The sequence below is a fragment of the Onychostruthus taczanowskii genome, unplaced genomic scaffold (assembly GCF_017590055.1).
Source record: "Onychostruthus taczanowskii isolate IOZ18803 unplaced genomic scaffold, ASM1759005v1 scaffold22, whole genome shotgun sequence".
Classification (NCBI taxonomy): Eukaryota; Metazoa; Chordata; class Aves; order Passeriformes; family Passeridae; genus Onychostruthus; species Onychostruthus taczanowskii.
The window spans coordinates 10,095,518-10,117,073 of NW_024499462.1; the positions used below are offsets into that span (position 1 = coordinate 10,095,518).

The window sequence follows — 21,556 nt, forward strand, 5'->3', positions numbered from 1 at the left end:
TGTGTTCACTGCTGTGATGCCACCATTATTTGGTTAAATGGTGACCTCGGTGGCAGCGGACTATAGTATTATTACGACTGTCAGTGGTACTTTCAGTTTTTGACTCCTTCCCTGGGTTAGTATTGGCTCCTGTGAGACATGAGAGCTAACAAAAACATCTGTTGTCATCCCAGGAGGTTGGCAGGGTTTCATCCAGAGTGTGTGTGCAGATGTCCATCATATTATCGCTACTCAGTGCCGCCACAATTGATGATAATAGTAGAAGGTGGTCTGAAAGACTTGGAGACTTTAAGCCAAACTCAAAGGCGTGAAATGACAAAATCTTATGTTTGAAGGGAGGGGAAGGGAAGGAAACCTCAAACCCCCCATTCCTGAATAAATCAAACAAAGTAAAAAAATTAAGAAGGATGATACTTCCTTATCTCTGAAAAAATGGCTTAAATTATAAACTTCTTTTTCTCAACATATTCTTCTTTGTCACCAGACCCCTTCTACTGAACTAATTTGTAGCTCAGAGGGTCTTTCCTCAATCCCTACTGTGTTAGGATAAACATCCCTTTGGCTGCCAGGATGCACTGTTGTTCGTATTCAACTTGCCTTGTATTCAGACCCTGGCAGAGGGAGTGCTAGCTTTATTCTGCACTTCTATAGTTGTGGACAGAGTGCTGTCATTGTGAACTTAGTTTTACATAATGCTCCACAATCTTTCCAACTTCATTTTCTAGGTTGTGAGATGGTACTACTCAGAGAGGTGGATAGTAGAATCATAGAATCATATCACACATGGTTTGGGTCAGAAGGAGCCTTAAAGATCATCTCATCCCAAACTCCCTGCAATGGACAGGGGCACTTTCCAATAGACCAGATTGTTCAAAGCTCTATCCAATGTGGTCTTAAACACTCCCAGGGATCAGACAACCAAAATGTCTCTGGGCAACCTGTTCCAGTACCTCACAGTCCTTGTAGAACAATCCAGGATCCTTTTTTTTTTTTTTTTCCCTTTTCTGACTGGTACTATGCTTAAAAAAAGACATTAGGGACTTTCACAGGGTTTGCTTTCATATGGTGATGGCTGCTGTGGCTGGTTGTAATGGGAACCATACACAGGACCTTTCTGGTGAGAGTAGACTATGAGGGCCTAGTGTTTCTGTTTCAGATGTATCTGTTTTCATAAACTGGTTGAGAGATAAGGAGACTGCATTTACACCATACCTGCAAAGATGTTGCTGGAGACCATAGAGCAGGAGAATTAGTGAGGTGGTGTGTATTTAAATAGTAGTTGACAAATACCACTTTCTGACCTGTAGAAGCAGTAGGGTTGTGTAGATTTGTTGGTGTGTGTGATGGATGAAGCAAATACCTGTAGGAAAAAAGCTGATAGAAAAGCTGTTTTGTTGTGTGGAGGAGGGCTTTTCCCCCTGCTAGCCTTTGTTGTGTGTAATTGCTTAGAACTTTGTGTAAAACATGCTTTGCTTTATAAAATATTAGTACAGATTGGAGTTTGCTTAGTTTATAGTTTTCTGTTACTCCTGTGGTTATCTGCATGAAAAGAAATCCGTGTAGGAAAAGATTTCTGTGGATCTGAGGGATTCCAGCTTAATTTTATAGGTAATAGTAGTGGCCTTTTAGAGGAAATAGAATTGTTTAATCATTTTTGAATCCCATAAAAAGTGAATAAAGTTTTCAAAGTTTTCCATTTGAATTTTCACAACTCTTTCTGTTGACCCAATCAATAAGAAGGAGACTTTGTTTCCATGGAGAACCTTTTAAAATATATTTGAAGTTAAGTTTTCTTTAAACATCACAGTACAAAAATCTGATATATGACTTAGTCTTAAGGAAGAAGCTTGCTTCATAGAAAGTTAATTTTATTCGGCAGAAATCTTTTGCAACCTGGGGTGAGAGCCACTAAAGGCTTCTAGGCCATGGTGGCTGCCAGTGTGGACATCAGGTAAAAACGACACATCACTTTTAGTTTATTGGGCACTTCAGAGGTATTAATCAATTGAATTCAAGCATTTGAATTATGTATCATGCATCCCATGGTACCAGTGAGGACTTAGAAAGTGACCTGGAAGAAAAGCATATTTGAATCCTTTTCTTAGAGTTTTAGATCTGCAGACAAAATGGGATTTATTATACATAAGACTTTGGCTTTTGTAACCTGCAGATCCCATTTTCCTTATTAAACTACTTTGTGAGGATAAAAGCCGTACTTTCAAACTCAAAAAAACCCCAAAAAACCCCGCTGATCTTGCAGTTCATGCCTTCCCTCCCCAGCCCCTCAATTTCCTTCAGCTGAATCTGAAATGCAGAGGTATTATTTATTTCTCAAAAGTATGCCCTCGTTACATGTATTACTTCAATGTCTTGTTGCTGAATAAACTAGAATCAGATATTTGGAAGATGTGAATTAGTGATGTATGAATCATTACTTTTTTTTTTTAATAAGGCTTAATTAAGCCCTTTCTTCTTTTAAGAAGTAGTTAAGGTGAATTTTTTAATGTCATGTGATACTTGCATAGGCTTGTCAATGAATCTCAATCACAGATAAATTATGGGAGGGGCCACCTGCATCTTGAAAAGCTGTGTGAGGTGATTATGCAGCACAGTACATGGAGAAAGTCTCTCAAGTTTCAAGCTGATGAGTAGGTTCAGTAAAACACATCTTGTGTATAGTGTGCAGTGTGACAGCCTGCTTTGATGAACTTTTCAGTCTTTTTGCTGCTGCAAACTCTTTACCAAAATAATTAATATAAAATTAAAAAAAAAAAATGGGAGTTGCAGGCCTTGTAATAACATTATCACAGAATTGCAAGATATAAACAAACAGCATTCAAGATTGAAATTTCCATTGTAGCCTTAACTTTATTATCTGTCATTGTCAGCTTCTGCTCTGACGAAGGTTGAGCACATTAAAGCTCAATGCTTTCTGATGATTTAACAATAGTTATACTTTAATTTTTTCTTATTCTTATTTAATCTTACCAAAAGAGCTAGAAATTTAAATTGACCTATCCTCTTACCTCTGTTCATTACCTTTTCTGCTCAGGTGACAATAAGTGCCTGCTGTGTCATGCAAAATTTATAGGCAGAGTGAGTGTTCAGAGGTAACATATTTTTGTAACATATGCTGTATCTGCTGGTTTGATAAATTTTGAAACCAAAAACTGCAGACTCATGAGACAGAACAATGCCTGCCTCACTGGCCCTCTGCTACTAATGCAACTCTGCCAGGGCTGCTTCTGATCACTCAGGCCTCTGAGGAGCTTCAAAGAGTTGCTGTTTTCATTTAGAAAATGACCTATCAGAGTGAGAGCTTCACCTAGAAATTTTGGTACAGGCAGATTCAATCCTGCCTTGGAACATGATGCATTATGAGAGCCAAGAATGGACACCATGTATTTTTATTTTCCACTAGTCCAACTTCTGATTGCTTAAAAAGGCAATGTTCAATGTCAAAGTCATGCCTCAATTCCTAGCATTGCATCACTGCACACAATAGCAGGGGATGATCTCTGTACTACTTTAAGTTATTCCTGTTATTTAAGGTGATGAAGTTAAGAAAGTCAAAGAGAATTCACTGAGTTTGTTCTATTCTATATAGCATAAGTAACAGTTAATGGAGATGTAATATGCAAGTCAGAAATTTATCAGTCTTTTTCTCTGCTTCAGATTTCAGTCAGTATCTGTAAATTTTGAACAACTATGTGTATTTCCTTGTACCATAAATATATCAAATGCTGTGTTTGTAGTCTACAGGTGTTGATCTTGGATAATCTGGATGCTGCTAGATAGTGTCTAGGAAGTGAACCTAAGTAATACAAGCTACCTAAAAGAAATTCAACCTGAAAGAAGAAAAAAATTCCTTGTAGATTAAAAATTTCTGTGTGCCCTTTATGCAAGGGAGTAATGAGATTAACATTACACCAAATTGTTTCCATAGTAGTGGGTAATAAATCAAGTCACATTTACTTGATTAAATAATAGCACTTATACATTTTTTACCATATGATGTAACTGGTCTTTGAGAGGGAAATGCTGAGTCTAATATAATTATTTTAAAGTAATAATTAAAACAGTTGGCAAGTAAATCTGCATTTTCAATATTTTGAGAAGTAGAGCTGTATATTTTTGCTCCAGATTCCTGCACATTTGTGTGCTCTCTAACTCCCCCCTGCACCAAGTTCTTGCAGTCTGAAAGCTGCATGACACTCTGTAATCTCAGAGGGAGAAGTGTTGCGTGCTAGTAAATAGTTTTAATTACTTAATTGGCTGACCTGCTGCTCTTCAAATATTTATGTGCTGCATACTGGAACTTATTTTCCTGCATCAGGATAGGCTTAGATAAGGCTTTATATTCTACAGAGAGCTGCCTTTAATTCATTGTGCTTTCCTTTATGATTGTAATACGATGACAATGAATGTTATGCACTACCCTTGAATCAAAAATGCCTTAGAGATGACTCTTTTATCGAATTTGGCAGATGATAGAATGCTTCTCTGGCATTCTTCTAAATATTGTTATACATGTGTTTTATGATATTACCAACCTGTTATATTTGTGAGTCTCTCAGGTTTTTTTTTCCCCATTGCCTTTCTTCTTCATCTTTTATGCTGTAATCTTCTGAAAACCTTCTGAAAAATCATAAATCTATTTATAAAAATATATATGCAAATAAATGCTATTTGAGGCTCCCCATTGAAGATTGCCAATATTCCCATAAAATATTGATAACTTTCTATTTTACGCATAAAGAAAACTCAAGTGCTTAAGTCCATACCTTTTATGTGAAAATGGTTGATTTGAGTCAAATGAAGTACACAAATTCCTGCCAGCAAGTTTTTAAGATGAAAACCTGTTCTTTCAGCTCAGGAAATAAGTTAATTCCTTTTATGTAAGGATCAAAATTCCTGTTTTGGAGTAGTTATTGTACTTTGTGCTTTGTCCTTTAAGCTGGGCATCATCTTTCCTAATCCATGGATTCTTTGTGATTTTTGGGCAATAGAAATGTGATTTTGAACATGAATTTCAGTCAGAGGTGCTAGCTGCCTTGCTACTGTGTATTTCACAGTAGAGGGGAAGAATTTCCTTCTGCAGTACAGTCTAGACATCTCCTCTTGGATACCTCTGATAGCATGAAAGAGGGAGGATTGGGAAGTTAATGCAGTGAATGAAAACATCCTGTTTGCTGGTAGGTACAATCCTCCCTTCTGTGATTGAGCAGGACGGAGAAAAACACACAACTGAGAAGATACTGTGAAGTTTCACTACACTGACAAAGCAGTTTGGTACTTATTTTGTAAATGATGCTTGAGTATATCTTTTAGGGAAATAAACCTTCTACTTTTGGAACTTTGTAATGACTGACTTTATTGATTATTGGTGGCAGTGAGTAGTCATTTAATTATTTTTCTTACTGCTGGATCTATCATGTAGTTATTTTGTGAAAACTATGCTTGTAATCCATATACTGTAGATCGGAAAAGATTTACTAGTCATATTTCTCTTAAAATTAGGAAAAATTAAATATGTTTCTTTTTCTTTCATTCATTCATGGCAGTAAAAAAAAGTGCCAAGAGGTAATGACTGAAAATCTTGGAATTGCATATTACTTAATGGTAACAACAACAAAATTACAAGCAATCAACTAGAGTACTTCCTGTAATCAAGATAAACAAGTTAGGTAATTTCCCCACTGTTTCTTACTACTTTCTCATTTTTGAGACCGTTTTCTCCCATTTGTGAAACACGGAGACTTTTGGATAAATACTGAAAGCATTTTGTTATCTGTGACAGATATTTCTCACTCAATAGGATATAGGTAATTAGTAGTTTTCACTACAATGGCTTTATCAATTTTATTTTCAATTCTATGCTTACTTTGATTTGCCTTCTGTTAGGTGGGAGGAAACAAAAAAGGAGGATAACAGAAAATGCATGCACTTTTTGTCCTCTGTGCTTTTCTATTAAAGAACCCTTGTCTGTATTTTTAATAACTCAGTCCCATCTAAAGTTGCTTTATGTATTTTTACAAGTTTAGTTTCTATCATATTTAAGGCTAATGTACTTAAAAGGGCTTTAAAAAACATATTTTGAAAGAATGATCTTTCTGAACCACAGAAAATACAGTTAAAGACTAATGCCTTATGTGGTAATTGTCTAATTCACTTAATGGACATATTTCCTTGGTGTGTAGGGACCAAAGAATAATGAAAAGTGTCATTTCATTTAAATTCAGTGCCCCCATCAATAAAGTGAAATGCTTGTTTGCCCTCTTGCCTGCTACTTGGTAATTGAAAGGGCCTTCAGAGACTATTTTAATGTGGTAATAATTTGGTATTAGTAGAAAAAATTAATAAGAAATGCTCTGTTGACTATAAAAAAAGGAAAATAAATTTAAAGGCTAGGTATTAGTTTGACATTTTGTGAAATATTTTCAGTGAATAATTTTAAACTGTACATCACTGACTTACCCTATTTTTTCGTTTACTTATGTATTGCAGACAGTTCACTTGTTATGTAGTCTCAGGACAAGTTCAGAGTTAATTTATTTCTAACAGTGTGGTCTGATACACAACCAGAAGCTAGAAAAGCAAACTTAGTTCTATTTTTATCAATATGTTTCCACGAAATTTTTCACCCAAACTTCTTAACTTCTTAACTTACAGTGAAAGCTTATATAACTATTGATATAAACTCCTGCTAAACTGAACCAATCATGTTTTTGAAAAGCACTGTTTGTTTGAAAAAAAAGTTGCAGTGATTTTCTGTCTGTCCTTTTTCATTTCCGGATGTTGTCTGGAGTTCTTAATTGCTTCTCTTTTACACATCTGTTTTAATGTTTAATTGTCTTATATAACTAACCTAACAATTTTTACCAGTAGGTTTTTAGTGTGTCTTACTTCGTGATTTCACATAGATTATGCCCGCATTGTCTGTCTTTGTGAATTATCAAGACACTTAAAATCCTACATGTATTTATCTTTGTAAGATCCCTATGCAACAGAAACTGTTGCTCTTGTTTTGTAGCTGCAGGGTGAAGACATGAAGAGTTAGACAATGTGGCTGTGGACATTCAAAATTTGATAACAGAATAGGGTCATCCAGCATGCCTCTCAGTTCTTAGGCAGCTATGGAAATCTGCCAGACAGTTTTTCAGTTATTTGGAAATACTCTTTCACATCAATGAAAGTCTTACATTATAGCATTTCCATTAATGTGTAGGAATTTTTAATCTTTGAAATGCATGTTTTTATGCTTTCTTCAGATTTCAGATAATGTAGGTGTCTGCTGTTTCATATTCTTAAGTGAGAACCATACCCAGGAACCCTTCATTTGACAGACTGGTGTACTATTTGTGGAATCATGGGTGGAACACTATATTTTCCTAGTCTGGTTTCTCTTGTCTCTCAGGTCAAGGTTTTAGAATTAATTCCTCTACTGCAGCAATATTTGTCAGTCAAAGCAATGATGTGAAAAGGGAATTTTATACAAGCAACCTGTATCAGAAACATGAAGGTCACAGAGCATGAAATCTGTGAGGATTACTGAAGATTTGCAGAAATGCAGAGAAGCTGGTCACTGCAAAAAGAGGAAAACAGGTTTTCTGGTGATCAGCACAGAAAGTAAGGTTCTGTTTGTAAGGAAGGACTGGTAAGGTGCTTCTCAGAAATCCCTTGGGAATGCAGAAGACAGTGTATAACATCTCAGTCTTAAACTAATAAACCCTTTGTATTCTATTTTTGACTTATTTTTCTTAATATTCCAACTTTACAGACAACAAATTTATATGGCTTGTGAATATTTTATGAGAGCAAAATGCTGGGTTATCTCATCAGCCATGTTTTCCACAGATCATTCTGGTTCTTTTATTCAGTGAAAGGAATAATGTTTGTCGGGATATCAATAATTAATCCTTTGAAACAAGTTGAACCATAGCTACAGTATGATAACTGACGTCAGTGTAACCTAATATGCAAAGAAATGCTGTGGATGGGCCAGTTTAGAAGTACCTCTTACCTCACATTTAGTTAGTTTAGCCTTTGCTTTCTCTTTTCCTACAAGTCTGACTTACAAGAGGTTTGAAAGTCTCCATAAAGCTGTTCATTTCTCACATTGGCATTTGTTTTCTTTATTAATGTTCCATTAAAAACTTGTGTTTCCTAAACTGTACTAGAACAGGTGAACAGCTGCAGGGCTTTTTTGTTTGTTTGTTTGGGTTTTTTTTTTTTTGTTTTGTTTGGTTTTTGCTTGTTTTTAGCACTGGATAAACTGGCACTTACTAACTGTTAAGATGGAGACAATGGATGGTAACTTTATCTGACAGAAGGTGTCTGCCGTGACAGTATATTCAGTAGGTACCTGAAGTCTTAACATTCACTGTACGTTGCCCAGCTTCAGAGAATGCAGCATAATGTTACAGTTTTATATAAATGTAAGACTCCTATTTGGAGATGTCAAAGTAGTGAGTGAATGTATTGAAGGACATGAAATTAAATTATTGATAGAAGTCTAATAATTTTAAACACAGTGTTTCAGACATTTGCCCAAGAGAAAGGAGAAATAGTCTCAGGCAAAATTATTCCTCTTCACATAGCACCTCTTAGTGGCTTTGGGGAAACAGGTGAATGAAAAAAATGTAAATACAGATTCCTAATTTGTAAGAATGACCATTATCATAGTGTTGTTGATGTGATATAAAACATTTAATAAAATGACAGGCTCTAAGAATGGAATGCTGTTATTTGAAGGGCAGTTAATAGAGATAAAATTCCTATTTGCTGGCATTGTTATCTAAGCAGCCTTTTCCTAACTGGTCCAAATGATATTTTCTTATTGTATTATTACTGAGTACTTTAAACTAGGAGCAGCTGCCATTCTGACAGGCCCTTTCTCATCTCATGTTATCTAGGGTGGAAGTCAAAGGCCACTGTGTTTGCCTCCTTGGTGTTACTGTTTTTAAACATCTGTTTAGACTGAGCATACTACTTTCTCTTGAGTGATGTGGGCATGACTCAATGCTCTGTATGTCATTACAGGTGATACCTAATGATTTTTGTGTGATATTCAGTTAGTTACATGTTAGATAAATGAGATTACCAAATCATTTTTTTTTTCCATCACACTTCGACCCAGGTATTTTCCCTCACATCGACTACCTGTTTCATATGTTTTAAAACTTATTTTAACAGGATAGCAAGTCTTTTCAGTACCATACATCAGAGACTACTTTCCATGTTGTGTTCATGCTGTCCTGTGTTTTTTTAGGGCTTTTAAAAAGACAGATTATTCTTAGATGATGTTTTAAGGCTTCATAATAATTTTCTGACTTTATTTTGTGTTGTCCTGGGTTGGGTGAGGTGTCTGTGCAGTGGTTGTACATTTGTATAGGTATTTTAGAGGTGAAATGGAACAGGCAGGACTAGGTTTCTAAAACTGTTAACGTTTTTGTGTGAATTTTGCCTTTTTGAGTTCTTCTTCCTTAAGGCAACTGTCTTCAAGAATCCCAGAATTTATGTAAGCTAATTCAATATTTATTGCTGAAAATAGAAGACAAACCATTGAAGTTTTTGGTCCAGGTCTGTGTCAAACCATTGGTAGAACACAGAATACTGATTCCTGTACACACCTCCTCATCATACCATTTTCCATTTAGTCATTAAGTTCAGGAAGTATGTATTTCACAATATACTGCTTCTCACTTAATCCACCTGCATGTTCCTGCCATCAAGTAATTAAAATAATGAAAACTGATAAGCGGAGTGGGTGAAGATCCCTTGCTTGTAATATTGAACTTGTAAATAATTAATCAACTATCGTCACTGTCAGATTATTATTTTAAGCACCTTTTTCAGTTGTTGGTGTTGGTTACTCAATGCTTTGAGATGAAGAAATAGCAATGAAACAAGACTATACACTTAATAACAGGACTGAATTTTGTGTTCAGTGTGGAAAAACCCCAGCCTTTAAACCTCCTTTAGCGATCACTGCACAATTGCATAATGACTCAGGGATAAACTTTTCCTAATACTCAACTGCCAATTCAGTAAGATAAAAAGCTAGCCATGTAGATGAAAAATATAAAATATCCCAACTGAATACAAATACTACATAACAGCAACTAATCTGCATGTTAATTATAGCTACAATAATGGCAGGGGCTAGGCTGATAATGAGAGTCTGTTCCAAATCATACTTGGCAGGGGATGATTATTTTACTTAAATTTTAATTAAGAAATAATATGGGTGGGAGATTTTAATAGAGGTGAAAGAAGTAGTATAAATATAGAAATATAGCCATTCAAAAGTAATAAAGACTTTAATACCTTTAGAAGAATCAAATACTGAATAGGTTTGTCATGTTTTACTGCTCTATTCTATTGGCAACCAAAAGTCAATACAGCAAAAGAACTGTAGGTTATGAAAACCTTTTCAAAATATAAAAGCTACCTTTCTCCTTCGATTAAGTAAATTGCCTACTATTTTATTTCATTTAGTGCTAGGACATTTTAAATTATTTTATATCTTGTGAACAATCACATCTATTGACAAGAAGATTGGGGGCAAGGAACATATACACAATAAAAGAATTTTCTAACCTTAATACAAGTTCAATAAAATTGAGTCTTTTATTCAGCTTTTTGTTTAGTGATCTGTAGTTCTGTAACTTTCTATGGCAAGGTCTGTAGTTGTGAGTTTAGCAAGGTGTGCATCTGTGCACTTTTAAACAAGAGTTGCTGGGTGAAAAGATGAAAAAAGACTGTGGCTTCATCCTGATCTGCCAGTGACTTCTCTAGTGAACGAGTTAGGTTCCTAATCATCACCTCAGTTTATCTGAGAGGAAGAGAGAATTATATCTCCTTTACCTGAAAACCACATTAATTAATTCAGTATAAACTTGTACAGAGTATGTAAGCTCATGGTGCAATGCAGAGGAGGACCATGGAGCAAAATCTGGTGTGGAGCTTAGAGTTCTGAAAGACAAGCTCTAGCAGTTACAAAAGGCAGAGAAACTGGTGGAAATAGGGAAAGAAATGTCATGTGTAGTGTTCTGAGCAGTCTGTAGCTGTCAGGGCTGTGGGGCTCCCGTGCGCCAGGGGCCTGCCCGGCGCCCTGGCTGGGCTAGTGGGACAGGACCCTGGCCTGGAGCCTTCCTGGGGTCGGATGGGACAGCAGCCTGTGGCTCAGGCAGAGAGAACTGGCTGTGGGCTCACCAAGGCTGGAAAGGACAGCGCTGTGGGAGCCCTGGATGGGGCTGAAATGGTGTCCTGGGCCACGGAGGGCGTCTGAGGCAGGGGAGACCCTGGGGACAGCACCTAGGACTGATGAGGCCTAGGAGATAGGCCTAGGTTGCCTAAGCTTCAATATTTGGAGTATAGAGCCTAGTTTTCTCTTTCCTGGTTTATAATCACAATCTTGATGTTGGTGAAGGCATTTCTTTGGGTCTCTTCTCTATGGCTTTGGGTCACCTGTTGGCTCCAGGCAAGCATTGCTGTGCTGGGATGCCTCACTCCGTGTTGTACATTGCTGTCCTCTGCAGTGAGCTCATTCCTGTAGGTTGTGCTCCGTGCGTGTGCGGTACAGGATGCATCTTTCAACGTCGAGTGCAAAACATCTGATTCACTGTGTCCAAATTTGTCAGTGAATGAGGTCCAGTTATGCAAATACAAAGTAATTTTAAACTTCTGTTGCGTTATTTGCTTGGGAAGTGTACTGAATTACTGTTGTAACTCCGAATAATTTGTTATTATCAATATAGTAACATCACACTTTGCCATAATTGCTAGTAAGAATATGGAGCCTGCTTTCTGGGAGGGAAACTAACAGAGAAAAAAGAATCTGATTAGCTATTTAAGTTGCAAAGTTGAGCTTCTCTGAAAAAAATCTTGGTCTTCATATTACATTTTAAGCTTTGTTCTACTGTTCTTTGCTGGGAGATTCAATGAAATTGCTTTATCAGTTCAGTTTTACTCTCAGGAAGTGCCTGTACCCTTATGTCCAGCTGTGTCGTCGAGGCCATCTCACAGCTGTGGGTCTTGACCATCACAGGATAGTGTTTCTACTGTAGTAATTATCACATAACCAGCATCAAGCATCTTTGCTTGCATAAAAGACATTCCAAAGGGGATTAATGGCAATTCATTTCCTGCTTAGTGGCCTACAGACAAGTACTCTATAAGCAAGATCTTTCAAGGTGTCGGTCTGTGCAGAGTGCTTGGAACACTAATGCAGATCTAGTGCTCAGGACTTACTTCAGCACTGAATATTGCTGCCTCTCCTATTTTATAGCTTGTCAAGTATTCAGGAAGTCATTAGTATTATGCTGTCACCAAAGGCATGCTCATGGCACAGTGATACTTTGCATGCAGGATGATTTAAACACTGTATGATCCTCGCTGGCTTTTCCTGTCATTTCCCTTGATGTTTGTGCACACCCATGACTGTAGCACATCGCAGGCAGTTACAGAGCACAACATCCTTCCTGCAGCATCCATGAGAGACTGATATGAATTCCAGTGCGTGTTACTCATCAGTGAGCTTGGTGCAGCTGAGGCTCCTCTAATTTCTAGCTCTTCTTTCTGTGAGAACCACTTACTGACAGAATAATTCCTGTCATATTTTAAACACTTTCATCGAAACACAGGTTCACTGATAGCGTGGCAGCTCCCTGAAGATTCTTTATGATGTATTTTGTTCCCCTCACACTTGATAATTGCTGTCTTGTTACATCATGCTTCTCAGTGAAGGGTTACTCAGATAATTATTCTAGTGATGGGAAATTAAAATAAATTATGTTCACACCTAGTATGCATTATTTTGAACTGAAACATCAAAAGGTCTTTCGGTGTATGTCTGACAAATTCATTTATATGTAACTCTGTAATTGCATACAGAGCTGTTGTCAATTATGTTGCCTGTAACAAAGGAACTTATTGTATATTTAGTGCTAAGTATATGTTTTGAATATGTCATGTCGAGGAGAGTTTTATTATCTAGTTGGTACCTTACAGAACATTTCTGTTTCTCTTATTTCTAAAAATGTGGCCAAGTAGGTTCTTAGTTTCACCTAGCAGGGATCCAGGAAGACAGATTTTCTGGTTTTCATTACTATTCTTGGCCCTACCTATATACTGACTTTCACTGTCAAATTGCTAAACATTAACTAACCCAAATACTTACCTTGCAGGAGGCCCAGAAGATCAATGGTGGTGGAGATACACAGGCAGATGGAGCCTGCAAACCAACAGATGAAAAAGAGGAGAATGTGGCAGCAGAAGTGGGATGGATGACGTCTGTGAAGGATTGGGCAGGAGTCATGATATCTGCCCAGACATTAACTGGCAGAGTACTTGTAAGTTTTCTATGATTTTCTATGTTTTTATTTTAAAGAATATTTTTAGGAAGCACTGTGTCCCAGCATTAGTGGAGGATTTTTGATTGGTTTGTTTCATCAGGACTGAGTCAATCCCAATTTTCTCTGTAAAATTGCAGACTAATTCCCACTGCAAGAGAGAGGCAGAGACAGCAAGTAACAAAAAATGACTGCCAGTCCACTCTCCAGTCTATTTCACTACTCTACCACATGATTTTGAACTACCAACAGTGAATTTATTAATTTCGTATTAGGTGTTAAAACTATAGACCTACTTTATCTGAAAGTAAAATTGTGTTTGGAAGAGCAGAAGAAAACCTGGAAATTAAGTCCAGTGTTACAAATAAAGGAGCGGTCAGAACTATAAAGCAAAGACAAGGTTGAAATGCCTATGCAATGAGATTTTTGATACATTTCATAGATTAATAATGATTTTATTTTCCATTCATATTTTTCTTTATTAGTGTGGAAATCCTTCAAACCTGTGAACAGTTACATATCAAATGGAGACAGATGTTGATAATATGTTATTTAAAAGGAAAAAAACTTATCAGTTTTTCACTTTATTTAAACATAATTGCTTTAGAGCTTTGTCAAATACTGAAATGCAAGGGTTTTCTGTGGAGTTCATTGCAGGAAAAAGTATCTCCTATGTAATTTGGATTAGTTTTCTTTTTAGAATGCACATATAAACTAGACGCTAAAGTGATTTAAATCTCATTTAAAACTTCAGAGAATCCCCATGAAACTTTAACTAGTTTGGGTTGAACTGAAAAAGGATTTGTGTCTTTGGTTGTTTATTTTGGTTAAGAGATACTTGATGGTGAATCAGTTTTGGGCTACAGACTAATTATTTGGATGGAGGAGGAAATGGAGGAAAAGAGGTTGTGCTTCTTAGTCAAGTCTTCTACAGCAAAAAGTTGAGGTGATTTAATTGCCACTGTATTGTTTAGTTCTGCAAGAAGAATATTTTGATTATTTTTCCTGAAAAAGCCATTCTTCACTGTTATTTATGTTAGTTATTGACTTTTATCAATAGCTGGAAAGCGTGTTCCCTTGCTGCCACATTTACGTTTATTTAGTGATGGTCTTCTAAAAAATGGCATTTTGCATGTTTCCTGACATCTTCAGCACTAAAAATGAAAAAAAACCTGAACTCATTCTTCTAGCTCCAATTTAATTATCAAGGCTAGAAATCCCTCAAAGCCAGAGTCCTCTGCTCCCAACACTGCAGTCAGAAGTTCCCCTGTGTTGATTTTACTGGGCTGTATGTGAACACAGATACAAACCTACAACTGGGACCAAAACCTAATGTACATAATATAAAATACATTTTACTTCAGTGTAGTGGGAGAACTTACTCAACACTGTTTGATGACTTCATTTATTTCTTTAGGGTATTTTTTAGAGTTTCCCATTGCATTTTATAAGGGACCAGCTGGCCAATGTCATTGGGTTAGATTCTTTCTGAGAGTATATTTATGTTCTTGTCAAGGTATAGCAGCACATATTGTGCACATTTGGGTTTATCAATATGCCTAACCATCTGAGAAATGAGAAGCCATGCATGGAACCTCTTTGTTAATTTTGGTCAGTTTAGGAAACAAGGTGCATTTTTTTAATATAGCATTTACCAAAGTCAGTATTTGAATTGACAGGATATAATTTATGGAGGATGATTTTCAGAATGGACGATTTGGCTGTTAATTTAAATTTTGCTTTCTGAGAATATTTCCTAAAGGTTAACTGCTTCAATGAAAATTCATGCTATAGGGTAATACTGTAATTGTTTTTAGATATAGAATGTAGCAAAATATTTTCCAATAATACACTTCAACATAAATATGTTGAGGTGTATTGTTTGAAAATATTAGGACTTAATCATGGCTTACTACTAATTGAGTCCAGCCCTATTCCTGACACCTACTATATTTCTGAATTAAAGTGCAGAATTTGTTTTTTCCCCTAAAGAATTGGTAACTTCACAGTTCTCTGAAATCAAAATTGTTTGAGATATCTGCAGCTATAAGAAATTTTAATACCCTTTTACACTGTGAAAGTTTAAATTAAAATTAATCTTATACTTAAATTGAAATTAATCTTATACATCCAATGTTGACCAAAAAAGTTTCAAAAGCAGTCCAATGCAGATGGACTTGGGAAGAGAGTTGTAATTGAACTTCAGTTCAGCATGGTCACCTGAAGGATATTGTGGAACTGGGTTTATTTGGGAAGTGAAGGAGGCGAGTTAGCGCAGTGTGGAGCACACATCAGTGTCAAGTAGAAGATTATTTGTGTTTGCTGCTCATGGGAAAAGCTCCCATCATTGTTCTTACCTGGACAGGCATTTTCTTCACAATGCATCTTAGTGGTGTATCAGGTGCTGTTTGTGGAATCTAAAAGGGCTACTTTTTTGGAACTCTTGACTTCTGGGTTCAGTCACTGTACCTTTGACATGTCTGATCGAGCTTTTATTTCTTCCCTAGTAACCTTACAAAACAGCTTTCTAATTTATCGTATTAGTTTGTCCAGGTGCTTTGTGAGTATTGAAACAAATATTTAAATAGTGGGCCCTCCCATAATTACCTCTTTAATTTTTAAACTTTATGGCAGTCCACAGGTGAAGAAAATAAAGGCCAACAGTATGGAAAATACAAGACAACATACGTGTCTAAAGGTTATAGCTTCATAGTGTAGTACAAGATTGGACATGTACATTGGTATTGGACAATTTGTACAATTCTCTAGTGAAATAAAGTATTTCTATTTATAAAACAGATGCAGACATGAAGGCCTTAGGCAACATTGTAGCCATAGAACTACTTGACTTAAGTCAGAAAATATTTTTTTTCCAACATAATTTACAAAATCATGTGTTTCATAGCATCTGCTGGAAAGTAGGGGATGTAACTTGTTATTACTGGTCTGGGTCATTGGAGACAATTAATGAAATTGTTCAATCCAGTCAGTGATGAATACTGAAATCCTTGATAGAGATGACTCTCCTCCACACTAGTTTTCTTAAAAATATTTAATTAATTGGTAGTTGTGAGGGAAAGAAGGGTTCTGTACCTGAAATGAATGTTGAAAAAACCCAGCCATGTTTGTCATCTCCTCTCTTCCCATTCCATTCATTAGATGGAAAATTACATTTAAAGAATAAACAAATAGGAGAAATTAGAACCTTGTTGTTGTTGGGAGCATCAGGAGAAACAAGAATGGGAGATTTAAAATAGTTAAACTGTTGAATTTTCAAAGCATTTCACTGTCACTTGCATATCAGTATGTTAAGTGAGTGTTTCCTAGCCTGTAATTCACGTCTGTAAAAGATGCAAAAGGGTCATGTGCATGGGATTGTACTAATATTGAATTGTTTCAGTACTTTATGTGAATATTGTAAAGATAAAGTACTGAAATAGAAATAGCCATATTACTGTTTTAGTAGCTAAATTTTATTCCTGACATTTCATAAGTGGTTTAGGCACAAAGAAATATTCACACTACAGTGAATACTATATTACAGTTTCATCTTAAGGGCAGGCTTTGGAGGAAGAGGTTTGTATAAGGTTTTGTTTTTGTGTTTTGAAGTAGTGGAGTAGTGGCTAAGCATGGTGCCTACAGTTGTATGGCCAGAATATCCTTTTTTCCTCATACTTTGTCTTTGAGAAGCATGACTGGAATATAATGCTCTTGGTGCCACAACCTTTGAAAATGTGACTTTTGCTCTTAAACAGTATAGATGGGAACTTGACGTGTGATTTAAAAATGTGTCCACAGTAAATTGTCTAAGGACGTGATTTAAGAACACGCTAATTGAACCCATGCACTTCTGTCTGCATTTGATGTTGAGTGGCACAAATTAAATAAAGTCAAAGGTAAAAATTTACTTAAAATCTGTTCAGGGAAATTGATTTACTTTGAAGTGATGTAAAATGCTGTAGATGATGGAAGTATAAGATTTCTGAGGTCAGTTTCTCAAAGAAGAATCAGACACATTCATAATTAATCACAAGATGCAGGAAATTAAACATGTTTATGAACTGATTTTGCTTCCTGAAATTATATCATTTGAGTAAGAAGAAAAAGATTTCCTTAATTGGAGTGTTTGATATACAGAATAAAGTCATATGTATACTGTTGAATTTGACACAATTCAATCTGTGGAAAGCTTTTGACCCTTGACTAGACTTCTGAGAAACTGTTAAAAAATGGTAGAGGGCCTCACTACTCATTTGGGGAAAACTGGTGGATCTTTAATTATATAAGTACTTATTTTCCTGGGAAATATATGTAGGTATTTTATATGCTTTTTGGTTTACGTGTTTTGGGGTTTTTTTTTCAGTATTTTTCACAACTAGATTTGTTTGTGCTGCTTTTTATATTCTTTTATTTTTTTTTTAATTTTTTCTGAATGAGAGAACTCAAATTTTTTTTGGTGTTGAGGGGGAAGAATCCCCACAACCTCTTGTGATAAGTAATAGTTTTCTAGCTGCCGAAGTGAAATTTAGCAGTACAGAAATTGTGGGGTTTCTCACTGTTTCCAAAGACAGTGGCTGTTGTCTCATTGCTTTAATGAGAATAGGAGCTCAAGGGATAATTTGGTATTTGGCAGATAAGAAATTGGAGAAGCATGTGTCCTTGGTGTACATATACATTTTTTGACAGTGTTCTTGACAGTATCAGCTATTTCACTAGATTTTCAAAGCAGGAACAGAAACCTTCAGCAAACATGAGTATGCAACATCTCAGAATTCAAATATGAAGTTTAATACATTTTCTCAAGGATAAGCAAAGCTCTCATAAATTTCTTTCTTTCAATTTGGACCCCTCTGATCCTGGAAATGTCCTGTAACCAATTTTCTTGTGATTTTTTTTGAGCATGTGTAATGTTCTTAGGATGCAGTTTATCTGAATAGGATTTAATTTAGAATAAAATATATTAATTGGCTAGAGAATAGAAATTGAATGCATGCTTCAGTGATTTAGTCTTTCACACTCATAACATTCCAAGCCTTTTACAAGTCCAAATATGACATTTGTTTTGCAGCAGTGAAGCACATGCATTCTTTGATAAAATGATTTGTTTTGCTCTGACATTACAATTTTTCTTAGGTAGTTATGCAAGATTTGGTGGGACTTACAGAATACCCTATTCAGGCAAAAATAAATAGTGCCATATGTTCCCTCTAGCTGTGGTCTAGGTTTCTGAACTTAGAGGAGAAAAGGGAAAGTCTTTCTCAGCTTCTAGATCTTACTGTGCACAGGCAGGAATCACAAGATGTTCCATGCCCTGAGTGGTATGGTGTGGTTTTGTTGGTGGCCCACCCCTCTTTTTTTTCTTTTCCCTCCTCTTTCTTTATGTTTTGCTTTTTGTTTTGTTTGCTGCTACTTACTTTTTTTTTTTTTTTTTCTTTTTCTTTTTTTTTTTTTTTTTAGTTATTTTAGCTCTTGGAGGTGGAAAGAAGTATGTATGTATTTTAGAATATATACTATTACATTTATATTAAATTACCTTTTCCTCATCGTGGTCAACAAGTAAGAGAAATGACATAATGATTAAAGAGTAGAGTCTTGCCGAGCTGGGGCATTTGTAAAAAGACAGTGCCCACACTGCTGAGAATGTACCTTGTGTGTCAGTGTAACTGCACAGATCTGATCATTGCAGGTGTTCAGGGATTATAAACTGCTTGTCAGTGTTGTATTTACCTACCTGTTCACAGGGAATGGTTTAGATTCTGCTCATCTCTGTTGAGAATAGAATTTTGTCTGTTTAGTTATTTTTAATCTTTCATAGGCCTTGGTGGCACATAAATGAATCCAGGAGATGAGTTCTAGATTGCCTTAATCTGTGACAATGATGGGGGCTATTTCCAGGGTTTCCATAGGAATAGGAATAATGTTCTCCATGTAAGTTCATGAGATAATGATAATGGAATAGAGTAGGAAGTGTTGAGTAAGTCTTTTTTGTTTCTATGGTAACTGCAGCTAGTTTAAGTTCCAGTTATGCGTTTTCTGAATATTTATTTATTATTGACAACAGCAAGGGTTCTTTTTTGTCCGGCTTTTTTGGTTCTAGATTGAAGGGTGGGCTTCTGCCCAGAGTCTTTTGAGAAAGTTCTATTGCACATATGTCTTTAAAACTGCGTTATTACATTGTGCATGTAGGTGCTACATGTAGGTGTAGCAGTTCTGATTGTCTCTGTACTTTGTATTTTTGGGAAACTGCTGTAATTGCAGTGGATCTTGTAATTAAAGGAATAATGCATATTCCGTGGTGATTCTTGGGGTGTCCTGTGCAGGACCAGGAATTGGACATAATGCATACCTTCAATTCAGCATCCCTGATGCATCCCTTCAATTCAGCACATTCTATGATTAACATATGCTAATCTTAAACTTTCATTTCTGTGAGGCTGTTAATGAGCTATGTGGCTAATCAAACATAAAGAGTATTTTTTCCTGCTCAATTTTACCACTTTTAAGTACTGCTATGTGAAGAATGGGTAAGGTTAGCATAAATAATGATAAAATTATATGTACTGGTAAAATCAAATCAAGGAAAGAATAAACAGTACATTTCATAAAGAAATGACATGAAATATACTCAGATTTAAAACATTGCATTTGAATTCTTAGCTCAGAATATGGAAAAATGGAAAATTAGTGTGTACATCACGCGTGCAGTTTATCTTAATTAAAATGCCTTATTTTTATACACCTCCTCTCTGTCAGCCAGATTTCACTGTAGGCTATTCTACCTTATTTTCAGTCAGGTTATAGCTGCTGCTATGGAAGTTACCCACTTTAAAGTTATCTTCAGACTTTGGGCTGTGTTGCATTCACTTTTGTGACCTCTAGATAGTTTACCGTGCTTGCAGAAACCATTCTAATAGTATTTAAAAGCATGGGGCTTTTCTTGCAGTGTGAATAAATATCTGCTGGTAACATTTTTGAAGTATTTTCTGCTAACCTTTTTGTGCTTATATCTTTGCTAACATTTTTTGCACTTTCTTATCTAAATTAAGGTATGCATGGCGTTCTGTCACTAAAATGAAGAAAAGCACATAATGTGTTAAGTTTTGAATGGTGTGATTATTTGGAGAAAGTCAAGAATGTGATTTGCTATTCAGATGGCAAAGCTGGTTTAGGTACACTTTTGTTATACAGCTCTGCATTGGTGAAAAATTGCTGTAAGACTGTCACTACTGATTTATTGCTGTATATGCATGTCAAACATAAGTAAGGGAAAGTCTTTGCTACTTTGTTCTTGCATGAATCTAGAATGAAAGTGTGTAAATACAGAAATGTGCCTCGTGGTAATGTTGTGTTGATCCTCATGATTAGTGTGTGATAGAGGGGAAATTTACCTTCCACCTACAGGCCACTGACAATAGCAAGGTATTGAACAGAAGGTACAAACACAATTTTGATATTTACAAAGTTCACTGGAGGAGACAGATGGCTTCCCCAAAGGCGTTTGTGCTGTTCCCCTGTGAAGGTCTGCTCTGATGATGCTGTTGATAATACTGTTTGTTTGTTGTTTTTTTTTTTCCTTTGTGCTACCTGTATTTGAAAAAATTGTACTTGTAATCAGCACACTGATGTGATAATGAATATTTTTGAAGAAAATTCTGTGTATGTTTTTGTACAGCTGTACCATCAATCATTTGTCTGAGGTGTGGGGTAAATGGAAAAAATTGCTAAGCTTGTTGTAAAATCTCCATTTTGTTGATGAGCAAAATTTTCACACAAAATATTGTCTATCAAAATCAGTCACCTTTTCCTTCTTACATACTTTATTTATTTTAGAAACTGTTTTTAGGTATTTCTTGAATATTCAGAGGTTTCTTGAGGAATGTTCTCAGCACATTCCTCCTGGTGTCAGTAGTTTTATGTGGCTCCTTAAATTTGCGTTGCTTTGGCACAGGAGATTGCTCTCTGCTTTAATTAATGCTTTGTTTTAGTTTCAAATGCTGCGGAAGAAACAACTTCAAAGCTTACTACTAAAGCTGCAGGAAGCCCCACTCTTCCTGTCAAGTCTGATATCTGTATTGGTAAGGTATGGAAGGCTTGGTTCAATCTGAAATAGTAGTAACTCTATATTTGCCTTTCTGAAAAGGGAGCAGGTAATTTAATGGTAGAAACTAGGATGGAGAAGTTGTCAATCAGAAGTAAAAATC

The 21,556-nt window shown here is 36.0% G+C and overlaps 1 protein-coding gene across 22 annotated transcripts in view; it reads left to right on the forward strand.

Moving 5' to 3' along the window:
* Nucleotides 1-21,556, forward strand: part of KCNMA1 (potassium calcium-activated channel subfamily M alpha 1) — a 429,782-nt gene that overhangs the window by 105,587 nt on the left and 302,639 nt on the right. For all 22 annotated transcript variants that reach the window (XM_041405088.1, XM_041405086.1, XM_041405079.1 and 19 more), the window contains one exon: nucleotides 13,191-13,355. In XM_041405088.1, the coding sequence (XP_041261022.1) occupies nucleotides 13,191-13,355 (165 nt within the window). The remainder of the gene's footprint in view (nucleotides 1-13,190; nucleotides 13,356-21,556) is intronic.